Here is a 17,695-nt window from a genome sequence, read left to right as displayed (position 1 = left end):
CACATATCCTACGCACGAGCACTAGAAGTTTGTCACATGCAAAACAAGGGAAGACATCATAAACATATGGTGTTCTTTTTCTATTTCCCGGTGTTTTAATACCAAGCTTCAAAATGCCAAAAGACCAGCACATATAGCAGGAAACCTTTTATCCGGGTCATGACGGTTTCAATTTAAAGCTGTACAGTTGTAAAATGATGCAACCTGGAGGACTGGTTTCAGTTCTTATCAACCACCTCAGCTGGCATGTTCAGATCAAAACGAGCAGCACCTCCAAGAGCATCTGTCCTCGCACGTTTACGGGAAGAACATCCACTCTCATCGGAGCTTGATCCATGCAAAATGACAGAATGTCTACCTGGCAACGTTGCTCCTGTATTAGACGATTGAAGTCTGTTAGTGGCTTCTAAGGTCATAAGCTTTCTGAGGCTGCTTCTAATATTTAGCTTTCCAGCAAACCAAAAGTGCAGAAAGAATATTGAAACTAAGCAAAAACAAAGTGAAACAGGAGAACAGACCATAGCACCAAATACTAGGAGTGCAGATTATTTACTAGTAACTTCATAAAAATAGAAACTGAACTGCAGAAGGAAATATATGTACCACTTCCATTTGCAGTTGAATTCCGTTGGGTATAACTGTCTTCAGGATTGGTTTTCACACTCATACTTTGATCAGAATCCGAACAAATAGAGAGCTCCGATGCCCTTTCAAGGCCCTTGGATTTATATGGAGCAATATTATGAGTCGCACGTTGGAGGGGATACAGTAAGTCATTCTCGATACATTGATACCTGCAAGGATGATATTGTCACTATGTATGTTTGTATGCATGTATATAAAACTTTGTAAAGTGCATACTTACATTTGCTTGCAAAGCCGATCCACAACATTGGACAGATTGATGACATGACTCATTGTATCCATGACTTCATCATCTGAAAAGTCCTGAAAATCCTTCTCTAAAAACATAGATAGCTTCTCTACGTTTGATTCCAGTTGTTGTTGCTGGTCCTCAAATAGGTTTTGCTTCAAGTCCCTCTCCTCTGTTGTCATTTCATCCTTGAAGAGCTCATCTCCAAACATGTAAAAAGCGAATGGGTATGAATATGAAAGAACACGCCTTGATCTAAAAAGCCTGTTCAATCCATTAGTCACCCAAGCATAATCCTTGATCTTGGATTCCTTATTTTCTGAGATAGATATTTTTCCCTGAATAGTTTCCTTGAGATTGCTTTCTTGCTTCAGAGAATCTGTGTGAGCCTTGTATCGGTTATGATAGTGCATGTATCTGTAAAGGTCACGCCTTGCACGTTCTGTCCTTTTCTCCTGGTCTTCTTTAAATCGTCCGCAACTGTGGCCACTGATACTGGACCATGTATGATCTCTCCCAGTAGCACCACCACATAGCCAACTGTATAGAGACATTAAATTTATAAACCTGGTCTGTATTATAGTTTGCAGGATATCTTATAGCTGCTAAAACATGCAGAACGTATTAAATTATGACAGTGTGAGGAGCATTATTCACAAAATTATTTAATATGTAATTCCTGTAACAGATGATTTGCATGACTCAAGGATATATTTCAGCAATTTCAATTTTTGCTCTTCCTGTTTGTAAGACCTCAAAGAAGCTCCACTCATTTGCAAAACATGCAGTCTGCTCATGATAGAAAATGCAGCTCCAAGTTATCTTCCAGCATAGCTCAACCATCAAGTTTTAATAGCATATATACTTCCTGTTGGCATTAGCGATAATTAAGCTCATCTTCCCCAACCATCATTATGTTTGCACAGTATCACACCATGGGATTAATATAGGATAAGCTCTATATTCTATACCAACATATGGTCATAATACAGAATTCCCAGCTTCATGGAACCCCATGGATAATGACAAAATAATTCTCAATCACAATCCTAATGTCTAAAGGACCATTCCAATTTATAAAGCATTTTAAGGAATTGAGTACACACAATTCTAGTAGTTTTCCAATAATACAAACAATATGTATTTATACATTTTCACATTTATAATTATATATATTTGCAGTCTAAACATTTTTTACATCTAGTTGACCATGAAACAAAAGAGAGAGAGAGAGAGAGAGTTAAGATGAGAAAACCGAGATTGCTTCAAAGCATTCATTTAATTCACAAATTTTGAAGACCTGGCTGGATCCCATGTTATAATGATTAAATAAAAACCAAGACAAACAGTACAAATAAGATGATGGAGCACATGGTGTTTGTCTAAATTTAACCATGCAACCAACAAATAACCAAGACAAAGAAGTTATTACTATTCTATCAGCGAGAGGTTGATGAGTATATCTATTTCAGTTCTCAGCCAGCAAACTGGAGCCCAGTTGGTGCACATTGTAATAGGGTCGCAACTTATGCATAGGGCTGGGTTGAGGGCTAACCCAACCCAACCTCTGTCCTAAGCTTATCCTGACCCAACCTGCCCTTGGGTAGGGAATTCTCCAACCCAGTCAAACCCAAACCCATCTTAAGATAAATTCGGGTTTAGTCAAGTTACCATCAGGCTGGGATACATTGGGTCGCATTGATCACGTTGGGTTGGGTTGACCAGGAAGTATAATATTGGGAAAGCTTGGAACATTTTGTTAATTGATACTATTAGGTTGAAGCCTCAACCATCCATCAATTTTTAATTGTACACTTATAATTTTATAATTTAACATGAGTCAACATACAGCAACATGAAATATATAAATAATTTGTAGGAAATATAAATAGGAATTGTTTGTTTATTTATTTATTGATAAGGTTTGGCTGGGCTTAGGTTGGGTTACGATTGGCTTAGAGTTTAGTGTTTAGGGTTACAGTTGGGCTCATCATCGATCTAACTCAACCATAACTCAACTGAGCTTGAGAATAGGTTGGGATTTGACCCAATTGCACCCCTATACTATAACATTGCAGCATCCTAAGGGCGCAATTTATTTGCAATCAACAATATAATTCACATTTGCATTTCTTTTTAAATGGAATCATTTAATTTAGGTGAGTTGTGATGACAACTTGTAACTCAGGTAGCTTGTAAGCCCATGGTTGAATTGTGATGGTCTATGGGCTACTATACCCAAAAAAATGCGCAATGCAAGAATGCATTTGACTTGCCCTGAATTAGATATAGTCTTCTGTATACTATTAGCATAGAACACCACGGTTATGTATTGAAAGGAAACTCTCATATCCCAAATTTCACTTTTGTTTACTAAAATTGGAATTTTATACATGCTGCTGCTTCTAAACTTGGGCAAAAAAAGTGAAATATTACTCAATTTTTGCTAAATCTACATTATATCTCAAAGATGATATGCTAAAACAAGGAATAGAAATGGGGTTGGAGTTCAGTATCTGTTCACCATAAATGATGAGTGATGGGACAGTACTTTGTCAATATCTAACGTAGATCAAATCTGAGGTTGTTAACTAGCCTCATTCCAAGAGGGAGCCTGACACGACTTGCCTCAAGGAAGTGTAGTCCAATCCCAACCCAAATTAGATTTTTTTTTTTCCCAAGCTAGGCCAAAGGTTAGGCTCATTGTTGGCCTCAATCCAAAACTTGCCCCCTTCAAGCCTATGTTGGCCTGACTCTAATTGTCACAGAAAGTAGTCATGGCTCAAACCCTAAATGAACTTCTCAACCCACATGAGGGCTCAAACATGACCTTGTTTTCAAGGGCCAATCCAAACCTCACCTGCTTCTCTCAAAGAAATAAATGCTTTTAAACTAGCCTAAGTGAATGATCTATAATTTTTTAGATAAAACTAACAACCAGGATTCAAAATCTAATATCCTCCTTGCACTATGTCAATCTTAGGAAGCTAACTAAAATAAGCACATGTCACACACGACACCTGTGGAAGAGAAATAACTTATAAACTATGTAACTCGCTCCCATCTAAAAATGCAGGCCCCACAAAAATGCCATCTTTTTATTATTTAAACTAATAAGGTGGGAGTCCGATGGATGGAGGCACCAAGAGAAGAAAGTACCGAGGGAGTTTGTTTTATATATGATAAAATAGATAAACATGGCAAACAAATGAATAAAAGTATTAGTTATGATAAGAGTAAGAAGAAAATTCATAATCAGGAAAGTTGATGTCCAAGGAGCAGCAGACAAGCATATTCTCATTCCAGGTCAATCTTGGGTCTGAGAAAGACTCGTCCATATTGGCCTGAAGTACTTTGCTGCCCATAGAGGGAGATGAGAGCTTTTACTCTCCTATTTTCCTCCAAAGTAACAGTCAACCAGCAATCAGTCACATTCTTGTTATGAGGATGGATCCCACTTAATTATCAAGCAGATAAGCCTAGCATTCTTGGTTGCAAAACATAAATGCAAAATTTGACACCAACAACTTTGTTCAAGGGTCTTTCTACAAAAAATTGGTGGACAAAGATGTTGTTCCACACAAACCTGCAACCTTGTGGCGCTTATCACGGGCGATATGATAAAAAAGAAATCATAAGAACAAAAAAATCACAAATTAAGTTAAGGATTCATGTGGTTCAGCAAAACACATCCATGGGAGCACAATGCAAAGGTAGTTTCATTCATCACAAGAGAAGATTGCCAATTTACAAGGGGAGACATCAACTCAAGTATGAACATGAGAATGGATACAAGTGTCTCTTAGCTCTCTAATTTTGGAGAAAACAGCATTCAAGACCAGCCCTTTAGGATGGAACAAGTTTTTCTCACTTGAACAAACTCCCAAATGCTCCAAAAGGCCCTAGGAAATGAGCTGCCTCCTTTCTCCATTTATCTCTTCTCTCCCTTGTTCTTAAATTTTTTTCTACCCACTTCAACCCTCTCTAACACAATGTTTGGATTGATGGACAAAAGAGGAAGAGAAGAGAGAAAAGCTTGCTGAGTTATATTCTCCATTTGGATAGTTAAATAAGGTGAGAAGACAAGAAGTTACATTCTCTTGTTTGGACAGTTAACAAGGAGAGAAGAGGAGAAACAAAGAGATGAGGTTCCTTTCCTAACCCACCTTTTGTTTCACTCCAAAAACAAAGAGATTTGGAGAGAAGATAAACTCTCTTTCACTTCTCTTCCTTTCTTTAGTGTCCATCTTTCTTTCTTTTCACTTCTCCTTTTTCTCTTCTTTTCTTTCCTCCCTTATGTATCCAAACAGGATGAGTGAAAACCAAGCAGGGTATGATAACTCAGAATAGGTAAGTGATGTAAGTAAAAAGAGTAAGCAAACTAACTTGCAATGGCTTAACACTAAACCCCAACACTTCCTTCATGCTAGTGATGGACTGCTATGTTAAGATTTCAATTTGATTCAAACAGGAACTCCTAAAAGAATGACTCCATCTCAAATTCCCATTATATCATAAGACCCACTAATTGGCCAACTGGTAATTTGTACCAAACTACCAATATTTCGGCATCCCAAATAGAGTATGTTGTAACAGAACAAAATGATGTTAATCTTTTCATTCTTTTAGGACCCTTTTGGAACCCAACCATCCAAATAAAGCTGCTTTATAGTTGACGGCATCAATTGTATTTGCTTAACATAACTCCTCGAGTTTAATAGTATTCTAATGTGCTATGCCTAAAATGAGTTATGAACCTATATTCTTTTATAGTGGATGAAGCAAAAGAAATGAAATAGCATAACCTTTGTTTCTAATAGCTTACACTTTGCTATATTAGATCTGACTCCCACTTCCGCTTTGCAGAATGCAACACAACTTTTCCAATTTGATATTTGTGGCATGCATAATGCTTGAGCCACATATATTACTCTATAAGAAAACAAACATGGCCTAGTGCACACCCCCACCCCCAACCCCCGTGGGGGGCCAAAAAAAAAAAGGAGAAAAGATGTACACTTCACAACAAGGACAACATAATACTGTACTTCATCTTTGAATTAATCATTATTATGAAATTTCAGCATTATTATGATTATGGCCCAAGGTGCCTCAGCTGTGTCATCTAATTAAGAAAGGTTGTATAAACTAGGATAATATTTAGTTTTTGAGTTCAGACCATAAATGAGGTTGCTCAGGGAATACTTTGCTGGTTTACGGTAGTCAACATGGAACTGAAGCTCTTTCTTCTCTAGACATCCTTTTACAACTAAGTGATATTTGTCAGGTAAATAGGCTGTATTGTGGATGACCTCTGCATTTATTCATGTGACTACTTGATCTTTCCCATGGAGGTCCTCTTCTTCATTTTTTCATAGCAGTAGTCACACTCAATGATCTGCTTAGGCATCTGCAAGAAAAGATGAGTTGCTTCCACACTTATAAAGCATGACAACTTTAATCTCTAACCTATCCTCTATTGACCTAATCTGTTTTCCAGCAAGTTCTGGCATAAACCTAGTGCTTCAAATAAAGCCTATAAGTGATATATTGGTGTTTATGCTTCTGTACTTGCCAAGCCACAACATACATCTTGAGTATGGAAAGTTTAATTCCCCACTGCATCATCCTGAATTTTCGATATCAACCAAGTAACATACATTCGTGACTCGTGAGAGATACTTCCTTCTCAAACAACCATGGTCTATATAGCCTACTTATTATATTGCCTGTCAATGTTCTGTAACAGCTTCCTCACACTCTTGCAGATTGGTGAAATTTCAAGATGAATTATTGTTCGTATTGCCAGGCAAGAATCAGATTTTATCAATCAATTAATTTTCCCTAATTTTTTTTCCACTTGCTTATTTGTGTGTCACTATTGCAACCACCACAAATATATAACTACTTTTAGCTTCTCCAAAACAAACCAAGACTATTGTTGTTCAGATACCTGATGCTGACTAAATCAACCTGGATGCTAGCCACCTGATTAAAAATGTAACCAACATTAATCTTGCCATGAAAATCAAGGACATTGAACTTGAATTTAAAACAAATTTGTTTGGAAAATATGGTTGTCCATCACAACCATATTTTTGATTGCAATAGACAAAAAATCATTAAGGCTAAACTATCTAGTATCAACTTGACTACCACCTACATGACCCAAAATACGGTCATACATGAGAAAACTTTATAGCTTGGTAAGGAAAAAGAATGCAGATCCATTCTAGGTCAACAAGCATGATAACACCTACAAAATAAGAGCTCAGACAGGAAGAACACGCTAGCACCGTAGGATTAGATGTTATGGCTCACTCCATCGAATAAATAGATCTGCTATTATAGAAATAGTGATTTTCACTTCACAATCCTCCCCGATTCCAGCTCTATTTCTCTTTCTCTGAATAGCCTCTCCTTAATAAACACAGGTGGCTGGTTCTCTCAGCCTCCTTTCAACCTCAAAAAAAGATTTTCACTTCACAAAAATATTTTATATACCAAAGAACTCTTGATTTAGAGAAAAGGATTTATAAATATATACACCTCTTCATTTCAACAACAAGGCTAAGAAATCAAGCATTAACATCATCTAGAAAGCTTACAACAAGGTTTGCAATTTGGGTATCGGGTAACCTGTAGGTCCGTTACTAGATTGGTAGCACGTTATCATATCGACAATCAATAGGTAGAAGTGTTTTAATACAATGTTTTTTATTATAGTTATTTTAAGGTTTAGAGATCTATAAAATGTGATTTTAATATTATTTTAATGTTATTTTATTTTATATTAGTCCCAAAGACCATATAATTTCTTAATGACCATAAGTCAAAAATCACCTAACTCATTACCACAAATTACATGACATAAATCTACACCTCTTAAAACATAAGAATATAATATAGTTATAAATATAATGGACTTTATTATTTGATTTTGCTTAACACGTAGTAATTTATGAAACAATGTGAAAACTAAGCATGGGGTCCTAGATAATATCCTAATTACCAAACACATTGCTATATTTTTTTTAATCTTTATGGTCTGCTGGATTTTCCTACAAGATTGGGCTGAAAATCCTGTAGGGTTTGTGGATTGGGCCAGTACAACCAACAGATCACAGGCTATATGTTGGGATAGGCCTATATTTATAAAATACCCAAAAATAGCTTTAGAGAGCGCAGGCCCGAATCCCATAGTCCTAGCCAAGAAACCTTAAAACATACTTAAATAAAAAGACCTAGCTTCGTAATTTGGAGACATTAGATTAAAAAGGAAGAAAGAAATTTTAATGGAGTTCAAAGGTAGCATGGCATGTTTGAAGAAATGTCACTCTAACAAATGAAAGTCAGAAGAAAAACAAACAAGAACAAAACATAACTAGAACACTTACCAAAATGCTTGTCCACAAATGCATGCAACTAAGTTGCAGCCACCATTCTTTTCAACAGGCTTGTGACACTTTGGGCAGGGTTTTGTATTAACTGTGATCCAATTCACAGTCTCTGATTCATCCTGGCATTTCTTGGTCCAGAGCTCCCACATCAGGCATGAACAAGGAGAATGTGCTTGTGATAAGCAACTGAAACAAAATTGCAGCCCACATGCACACTCCACCTCACAATAAATATCACCCTCAACACGTATAGCATTCCCACAATGTGGTGCACTGGGGCACCATTTAACCTTATTATTGTCCTCGATATAAGATTCAAGCAGAAATCGGTCAAAACGGTCTGCAATATCCGGATGCCTTGCACTGACTAAATTCCTAACAACTGCCTCATCACAGACAGCATTACACTTAGGAGCAATGCACCTTATGCGTCGACTTTGCCCTTCATTTATCCTGACAATGAAATGTTCCGTCCAACCTACAGAAATAAAAATAGAATCAAATAAGTGGTTCATCGGTCAAAAAAGAAGAAGAAAATGGCACAGGTATCCGAGGGCGAAGCAGAATCAACGTACATACATCAAGATAAAACAAATTTCCCTACAAGAGAAATAATAGGAGAAAAGAAAAAAAAATGGTGATCATTTAGCAGACTGGCGAACTATAATAAATTGGAATGCTGGATAAAGTAGAGATAACTTTGAAAATAAAAGAACTTAATAGCAATAGATTTAAGAACCGGAAATTTATCTCATCATATGGTCACATTCACCATATTTTCCATAAACGATCATAAAGTGTTGATGAGTTTTGCGGGTTACTTAGGAACAGATTTAGAGTTCATGGCAGAGCCAACAATGAGTAAGAGGCAATGTAGAGGTAGGTAGGTTTAGCATGAAAATTTTTCTGTCTTGTACTGTTCAAGATATTGGTCAACAAAGAAGATCCATACAGAAGTCAAAAAACTATTACTCGAAGCATGTTTAAAAGTTGCTTTCACGTCATCTATTTTTTTGAGGGGGGGAAAAAAATCAACACAAGCTCGGTGACAGTTATAAATGCTTGACATAAGGTGAGAAGACTTACAATCATTACAATAATAGTGCCCACAATCCATCTCTGTGACTGTGCTACGAGAAACATTTTCGAAACAGACATTACATTCCACTGGGTTTGATGAGTTGGACAAGTCAAGGCCTTTATGCTGAATGATGGTCACTCCTGCCTCTGAGAATAATCGCTCTTTCCCTTTCTGCTCAAGCAACTCAAAGATCCTCTCCACATCCCAGCGGTAATGGATTAGCAAGGTCCTGGCATGCTGCTCCCTTAGAGCTAACAAATCCATCACCTTTCTCAAATCCTCCTTCTGCAATAATCAAAAACCATCGAAAACAATGAATCGAATACTCAGCTACATGCATACCGAAACAAAATCATCAACTTACAAGGGAAAAGTACATTACCTGCGCTGCCAAAAGGGACTCCTTTGTAATAACCTGAAATAAATCAGCGAACAACAAGAGGAAAATTAGTATATCAAAAAGGGCAACCTTTCGATAAGGCAGAGAAATTGCACGCTCAATTCATATTTTCTTTCAAACCCCCCTTGTTCCCGTTATAACTTAGGAAAAACCGTTATTTGAGCAGATGATCTCCAAAATTCATTAAAAGATCCAATCTTAACATGCCAGACAGATCAAATTGGGGGAAAAAGCAATCCAAACAGAAAACCGCTACCCCGAGATGCACACTGAAGAATCTAGGAAAAAAGAAAACCCTAGGGGTGATAAAAGAGATTCCGGAGACCGGGAAGAGAGGCCTCACCGATGAGACGGACCAGTGGCAGTCCTCCTCATGGCCGTCCTCAAGAACCTGAAGGACGGTCTCCTCGAGGACATCATCCTGATCGCTGAAGTAGCAGTCCGCTCCCTCCAGATCGCTCGATGACTGGAAATCGTCGTCGTCGGCCATGCGAGAGAGAGAGAGAGGAGGAGGAGGGGACGGGACGAGACGAGACGGTGGGGCGGCTCGATCGATTCGAGGAGATCGGACTGGATGTTGGGAAGAGGGGTGAAAGAAAAGGAGGTAGCTTGCCGACGAAGAAACGATGGATAGAGAGGACGGATTAAAAGAGATCGGAGGCGAGAGATAGGGGATGGGGTGGTGGGGGTGGGGGTGGGTGGTGCGAAGGGGAAAAGGAGGGTTAGTCCTTGTTTGGTTGAGGGAAGAAGGGTTGGAGTCATTGTTGGTTTTCCGTTGTTATTACCAATATTTTATATTTTATATTTTTTTTAAATTATATAAATGGGAACTAATGATGTGAAAAACTTTCCTCTCTCTTAAAATATTCCCATCCAAAAACATCCTTATAATATTTTATTTACCAAATATCGTTACTAAATCTCACTCCTATCCCCACTTAGGCACGCCTGGCTCCCCTTCTTGCTTTGTGTCAACCATATAGATACAAAAATATTCACTATTTCCAAAATACTCTCATCCAAAATATTTTTTTTCCAATATCGCCACCGAATTTTTCATGTGCTCTGCAACCACGGAAGGCCACGAGATGGAAAGCTTTTGCAGGTGATTTCGTTATTTCCCTTGATCAACCCATATGGAATGAGCTGCTTCTCTTCTGGAGTGGATGCATATGGTGTAAAATATCTAAGAGTCTGATCATTTGTTTTATTTATTTTGATATTTTTTTTAAAAAATTTAGACATTTATGATGTATGGAATATTTTTTTTTTTTCTGTCTTATTTAATTGAATATAAAATATAATAAAAATAAAAATAAAAATATTTCTCAATTTTAATCCGATTTCACTTACATCCCTCTATATTTTTAAATGCATCAAATGGACCTTTCTATTTAATGAAGTATTCCAAATAGACAATAGGACCACATCACAATACTTCGTTAAATAGAAAAGTCCGTTTGACACGTTTTAAAATACATGAGATTTACGTAAAATTGAACTAAAATTGAAGAGATATTCCTATAATTTCTCTGCACATATCTATGCCTTCACCTCTCTGGATCCTTCTTGATCTGCTGCTTTGTTTAGTGATCTATGATAACATTAGCTTTTCAGTATGACCAACATGCAATCTTTCATGTTCAGAGCATCTTTGCCCTACTCACAACGGCCACCACCCAAGTTGGGAATTGCCAACCGTGGGAAACCTTTAGGAAGGCACCACCCCACTTGTTCATCATGCATGCTTCTTGTTTGTGAGCTCATCTATGCAAGCAATTGGTAGCAAAAACTTTTTTAATAAAATGCATCGCCTTTCTTATCTCAAGAGTCGCACAAACCATCTCAAGGGTCGCATTCTTTGGGCATGCATGGCCAACGTAACTACTAGAAGTTTAAGAAAATCGAGAAAAACACAAAAACACTTCCTCCAGGTTTTTCTGCCCTGTAATCGCAAACTATAGAGCATGGATCTAACTAGCTTTAACGGATGGTCGGTTAGCTTCAGAGTTGAGTCAGTGACATTGCCGACCATTTTTATGATGGTTTTGACATCAATCTCATAACCTAGGGATAATCACTGCGAACTTCAGACAATCTTGCTGCATCTCCTTAGTGTTTGTACTAAATGCTTGCATACTCAGCTACAGCATTATCCCTTTCATCTCTAAAAGGTATATGCTACAACACCTTCCCTCTTCGAGATTCTGGGCTTGAACTACACTGTGTTTATCAAATTGGATGACATTCTGAACTATTGAAGATATGTCAAAACTTGGACAAGATTTCTCAACACAGAGTTCATATAGACAAATCAACCAACCACACATTAATAGGTTGATAGTAGTCTAGAAAAGATTTGCTCATGCATTTAAGCAAGAAAAAGCACATAAATTCACTTGCAAGTATTATATGCTAAACAAATTCTCCAATAAAAGGATCACTCAAAATTCTCCTTGTCAAGAAGAAAGAGTTAATATGGCTACTCAAAATTCTTATGATCTCTGCTCCTAAGATCATTTTCTGAAAATTTCAATGTGTTCATAGGCAATAAGCAGCTATCCTAATTCACTAGATTCCTACTTGTTTGCTAGATCATTGGGACTGATTTTTAGCCAATGATAAGAGATAGTGGAAATGCATGTGCTATCTTAGTTGCATTATTCGCATGATGATCCAAAAAGATTATTGAACTCGATGTTGACCATTTTAGCTACTTCGACAAGGATAGATATTGTCCAGTAGTGGGATCCACCATATTGGGTTAGTCGAATCATAAGCCAAACTTATAGAGGCTATAACTTGATTACGTGACATCCAATTGAAAGATTTTTTATTTATTTTTGAAGTCAAGAAATTTTTTGAAATCTATGACATGTCACTTCCACAATGGAGAGTGGCATCTCTAGCGACCAGATCCAAAAATTGATCAAATTAAATTTTTTTTGGGGGAAAGATTTTAATCAAATGTATCTCACAATCCGAGAAGAGTCAAATGAAGTAATAAGAAGCAAAATTGATGTAGAAGTCAAGTTATATTTTCTATAAGATTTTAGCTTTTTCGAGTTTATCTCTATCACTCATGCCATGATCAAATGTATCTCACTATCTAAAAAAAATCAAATAAAGTGATAGAAAGTAAAGTTGATGTAGAAGTCAAGATCTACTTCCCATAAGATTTTAGCTTTTTCAAATTTATCTCTATTATTTATGCCTATTCTAGGAAAATGAGCCTATTAAAATTGGGAGAGAAATCCGACTCAAATTATATAAAAACAAACCTCATCATTATAAATAAAGGCTAATGTTCCTTAATTTTTTGTTCATCAATAGGAGAAAAGGGAATGCAACTCTTATTTTTATAATTTTTTTCATCTTTTTTAATTTTTTTTTGAGATAGCGGTTGAGGCTGGAGTCTTTCTTTCTCCCTAATAATGTACTCTCCATCCCTAGCGATGCTCTTGAAAAGGATCAAATCTTAATCCTAACCCTCGATCAAGATCAAGAAGGAGACAGAGACGAGAAAAAGACCAAAGCTAAGGCCAATGTCGATGCCCATATTGATGGCACCATCGACCTCCTCAATGAGATCCAAGCCATTCGAAACAAGAAACAGAAGCTCGAGCTCCGACTTGATGGTACCTATGAGAAACTGCACCGCACCCATGCAAACAACTACTCCTTTGCCATAAAGCCCACCTCCTCGAAGCCAAACTCATCTACATCGTGGAGGACCTAACCATGTTTGTCTATACTTTAGAGGACCTCTTAACTATCGCCTATAACTCTGCCTCGAAGGACTTTGATGCTAAGGCCAATTGCTTGAACCACACCCTTAAAGATCTATAGGTCAATAAGGTTTCACTCGCTATTACCAAAGCCATATTGGAAGCCTAGATCTCTACCCTTAAGGTGCAATTTCTCAACACTAATGTGGGGAAAGCCTCCTCGATGGAGCTCGTAGCTCTTCGAGAAAAGGTTCATTTGTTACTCACACATAGTATGCAAAGATGGAGAGAGTAGCAAAATATAGAGAGAAATTATGAGAGATGGAGAGAGCTAGAGAGAGATCAAGAACTGAATCTGGCTATTTGTCTCTTTGATTATATGAGGACAAGTTTGACTTTTGACCAGTGTTGTTAAATTAATTAGGCATATATGTAGGTTTTACAACATATTGTATATAGGTGCAATAAACAAAAAGCATTTGGGGGTGGGGGGGTTATAATTTACCCTTATGCTTTATAATTACCATCTTTCTACAAATTTTTTGGGTGAATTCTCAATTAAACACTTGCTTATACAAACAAGCTTGACCGTAGAAATTGACTTATTTTTCATTTGTTAGATGGATACTTACTTTATTCAATACACATGTATATGCACGTCTAAATAACTAGTTCAAAATTATATAATAGAAGATAGAGAACCTTTGAAGTGAATGGGAGAATTGAGGTCCAACGTCCATTATATCTACTATCTAGCCAAAATTAGGTGAACTCAACACTGTATTGGCCATACTCAAATAACTTTTCTTTAAAAAAACTCAAATCCTTTTTTTTTTTTAAATTTTAAGGATCAGTCCGAACTTGGGCATTCCATCCTTTTCTCATGAAAAAAATATATAAATTTCATATGCCGCAGGTGATTGCAATGCATTCGAGATCCCTTGTGATGTGTGATATATATGTTGGCCATGTACTCGCATCCAATGGCTAACCTTAGAGCCAGGGCATGATGACCAACACATGGTCATTTGCGTGCAAACTTCCATTGGGTAAATTGATGGGGGTTCAAAATGCCTATCCATAATTCATTTTGATAGGGATATCTAGATTTCATTTGGAATATAAAATCAAGAAAATGATGATATCAAAAAGAAGTCAAAGAAAATATAGATATGTGGAGAAGTGTGTCACTGCATGCTAATGTCAATAATTGAGATTTGATTGAAAAAAAGTCCAGCAATATATTCATATGTCTATGATCAAGCATCTCAAAAGAGCCAAGAGCGTAAGCACTCCTAGCCAAATATTAACCTATTGCCTCCGCTGTTGGTTTAATATTTTCTAACAAATCATTTTTGTTAAAAATTTAAGATATGTATTTCAAATGATAATTTCAGTGAAAAAAAAAGAATTTCAGACATATAATCGAAGTGTAAAAGTGATGCTATTAGACCCAATTGTTCTGGTAGTGTTGTGCAACATTTGTCATTGTGGTACGTGAGATGCATCAGATGTGTCTGTGCACAAATTAATGATCAACTATTGCTAGATACAGCCATTAATTAGCTGGATACAGGGAAGAACTTGCTCTAATCCTAATCCTCTATTGCTGGACATCCTGCATCTTTCCTCAAAACTTTTCAATGCTGATCATGTTTATAGATCAAGAAGCTGACTTTCTGAATCAATAATCTCATACCATAAGCAATTACCATGTTTCATATTCATAACCACTATTCTTGGCCTATTGAAATAGTACGTTGTACCATTATTGCATTCATCATCTTTAATTTTCTCTTTCTTCTTCTTCTTCTTCTTTTTCTTCTTTATATCTTTGATGATTCTAAGCACAATGGACACTTGGTGTTATCATTAGAGCATTACTTTACCTAATATGAGGTGACTAGCGTTATTTGTTCGGAGGGAGGCCATTATAACTGGTAGGAGGGGGTTGGGATAGGCGTGCATATATATGCATCTACATGCTTGATGGTTGATTTACGGTGTCATATAGAAATTATGTGAAAAAGGTTATTTTAGTTTTCAGTTTCATGATAGTATTCTTTGTAATTTTGGAAGCTAGAAGGCGACTTAACACGAATTCGACATTCATATATAAACATACAACTTCCGATCACCATCATCATGCGTGTAAATCAGAGAGAGAGGAGGCCAGGACTGGGTTTATGTCAACCTTGGCGGAGTGATCCGCCATTTTAATTGGATAGTTAATTATTCAGCAGAGTAATTAAGCACAAATGGGGCAAGGAAAATTTATCTGATTGGGAAAGTTAAATCGTATATTGGGAATACAAAATTCAGCAATGAAAGCTGGAAGCAATAACAATTCATATACAGTTAAGTCTGGGTCCAAAATGGAATTTAGATGGAATATATTTTTGGCACAGAGATTACTAAAAAAAAAAGTACATAAAAGAATCAAAGCACAAAGATGCAATCTTTTCAGAGGTCATGTACTGCCTGGCTACCACGCACCATATATAGCATATATATAATTTTTCAGCCGGTTGCCAAAATCGGTCCCATCGCAGATGAACAGGATGCATGGCCAAATGCAGTCCGCATCTCATGTCAGTTTATTTTCCCATGCATCAGATTCCTCAGATTTGCATCCTTTGTCCTGGAAACGTTCAGCCCGCGACTCCGCACGCCGTTGCACAGCAGAGAGAAGCCGGCATAACGGCAAGAATCACGCGGACGGGCCAATTTTACAACCTACAGCAGTCTCTCATATCGCTAATCACGTAAAAGGAAACAACAGCAAAATTTATAAGTCAGAAAAAAAAAAAAAAGGAAACTATTAACGTGATTTACGTTTACAGAGCAGTGTAGAGTATAAGACCCTTAACCCGAAAAAAGTATATTTTTTTTCGGTGCCCTATTGTCTTGCCTTGATTGATCGGGGCATTTTAAGATGTTTGCTTCTTGAATCAATCCAGATCACCGCCCCAGCTCAATTCCCCCTGCACAGCGACGTACATGGAAACTTATTATTAGGGCCTTCCAGAAGAGAAACGGAAAAAAAAAATAATAATAAATAAAAAGGAAAAATCCATCCTTATAAGTCCCGCTCCTCCCCCTGCCCTTCTCTCCAAACTCCCAGGCTTTCTCTCGTTCCACGCGAATATATATATATATATATATATAAATAGTATAGAAGCTCTGCTCTACTGCTCGGTGGCAGTGGAGGGTGCTGTTGCTGGATGACATCAATGGTGAGAAGGAAGCCGAGCATGGGTCGCCAGAAGATCGAGATCAAGCGGATCCAGAACGAGGAGGCCCGCCAGGTGTGCTTCTCGAAGCGCCGGACCGGCCTTTTCAAGAAGGCGAGCGAGCTGTCCATCCTCTGCGGCGCCGAGATCGGGGTCGTCGTATTCTCCCCCGCCGGCAAGGCCTTCTCCTTCGGCCACCCGTCGGTCGACGCGGTCTTCGACCGCTTCCTCACGGGCAACCCCCACCACGGCAACAGCGGGGGGCCCGCGGCGGACTCGCGGCGCGGGGCGGTCGTGCGCGAGCTGAACCGCCAGTACATGGAGCTGCATGGGCTGGTGGACGCGGAGAGGAAGCGGCGGGAGGCCCTGGAGGAGGCCATGAAGGGGGAGCAGGGGGGCCGCCCCTACTGGTGGGACAACAACGTGGACTCCCTCGCCCTGGAGGATCTGGAGGAGTACGAGAAGAAGCTGCTGGAGCTGAGGAACAATGTCGCCAAGGTTGCTGATCAGCTGCTGCATGAGGCCATGGCTCGCAAGCAGCAGCAGCACCATCACCACCACCACCAGCAGCAGCAGCAGCAGTTTCCGATGGTCGGCGCTGCCGTCGCTCTCCCTGGGCCCTTCGCCATTAAGAACGAGGATGCCATCCATCCTTCTCTTGGTGGCGGGTTGGGTTTCGGGCATGGCTTCTTCTGATGGATCCAATGGGTTTTCGCCTGTTTTCCTTGATCTCTTTTCCATAGAAGATCTGAAAAAACAATAATAAGTCTTCGTTAGCGACATGTAGTGGGCTTCATCTCCCAGGTTCTTACGTCCATCTTGTCTGTCGAGTCCTGTATCGGAACACTATATATGTTCCAGGGCTGGTGGCAGCATGAAACGTGCTATTTCCCTTCTGATGAATTAGTATATATGTCTACTGCTATAAAACTTGATATCTAATATTATTGATATTCTATCATGCGTAGCAGAACAAGGA

At 38.2% G+C, this 17,695-nt stretch overlaps 2 protein-coding genes across 2 annotated transcripts; one reads left to right on the top strand and one right to left on the bottom strand.

Moving 5' to 3' along the window:
• Window positions 1–56: 56 nt before the first annotated feature.
• On the bottom strand, window positions 57–10,462 carry LOC105033705 (probable E3 ubiquitin-protein ligase ARI2). The gene is made up of 7 exons (XM_029261393.2): window positions 10,099–10,462; window positions 9,738–9,770; window positions 9,361–9,640; window positions 8,272–8,752; window positions 866–1,414; window positions 604–794; window positions 57–373 (listed from the first exon to the last, which is right to left on the bottom strand). Exons 1-7 carry the CDS (start codon window positions 10,243–10,245, stop codon window positions 219–221), a joined length of 1,836 nt encoding a protein of 611 aa, XP_029117226.2. The 5' UTR covers window positions 10,246–10,462; the 3' UTR covers window positions 57–218.
• A 6,254-nt stretch (window positions 10,463–16,716) lies between these two features.
• LOC105033720 (agamous-like MADS-box protein AGL29) lies at window positions 16,717–17,412 on the top strand. The gene has a single exon (XM_010908623.2). The coding sequence runs from the start codon at window positions 16,717–16,719 to the stop codon at window positions 17,410–17,412; it is 696 nt and encodes a 231-aa protein (XP_010906925.2).
• The last annotated feature ends 283 nt before the right edge of the window (window positions 17,413–17,695 follow it).

This window comes from Elaeis guineensis, chromosome 13 (genome assembly GCF_000442705.2).
Source record: "Elaeis guineensis isolate ETL-2024a chromosome 13, EG11, whole genome shotgun sequence".
NCBI lineage: Eukaryota > Viridiplantae > Streptophyta > Magnoliopsida > Arecales > Arecaceae > Elaeis > Elaeis guineensis.
The sequence above is the reverse complement of the archived record's forward strand: the minus strand, read 5'-3'. Positions and strand labels throughout refer to the sequence as shown.

What these genes read in the sequence shown, in the direction of transcription:
- LOC105033705 (XM_029261393.2), bottom strand. Translation starts at nt 10,245, where the DNA reads ATGGCCGACGACGACGATTTCCAGTCATCGAGCGATCTGGAGGGAGCG. An exon ending in GCACTATTATTGTAATGATT is followed by an intron (nt 8,753 to 9,360) that starts GTAAGTCTTCTC and finishes TTATTTCTGTAG; the next exon opens with GTTGGACGGAACATTTCATT. An exon ending in GATCGGCTTTGCAAGCAAAT is followed by an intron (nt 795 to 865) that starts GTAAGTATGCAC and finishes TCATCCTTGCAG; the next exon opens with GTATCAATGTATCGAGAATG.
- LOC105033720 (XM_010908623.2), top strand. Translation starts at nt 16,717, where the DNA reads ATGGTGAGAAGGAAGCCGAGCATGGGTCGCCAGAAGATCGAGATCAAG.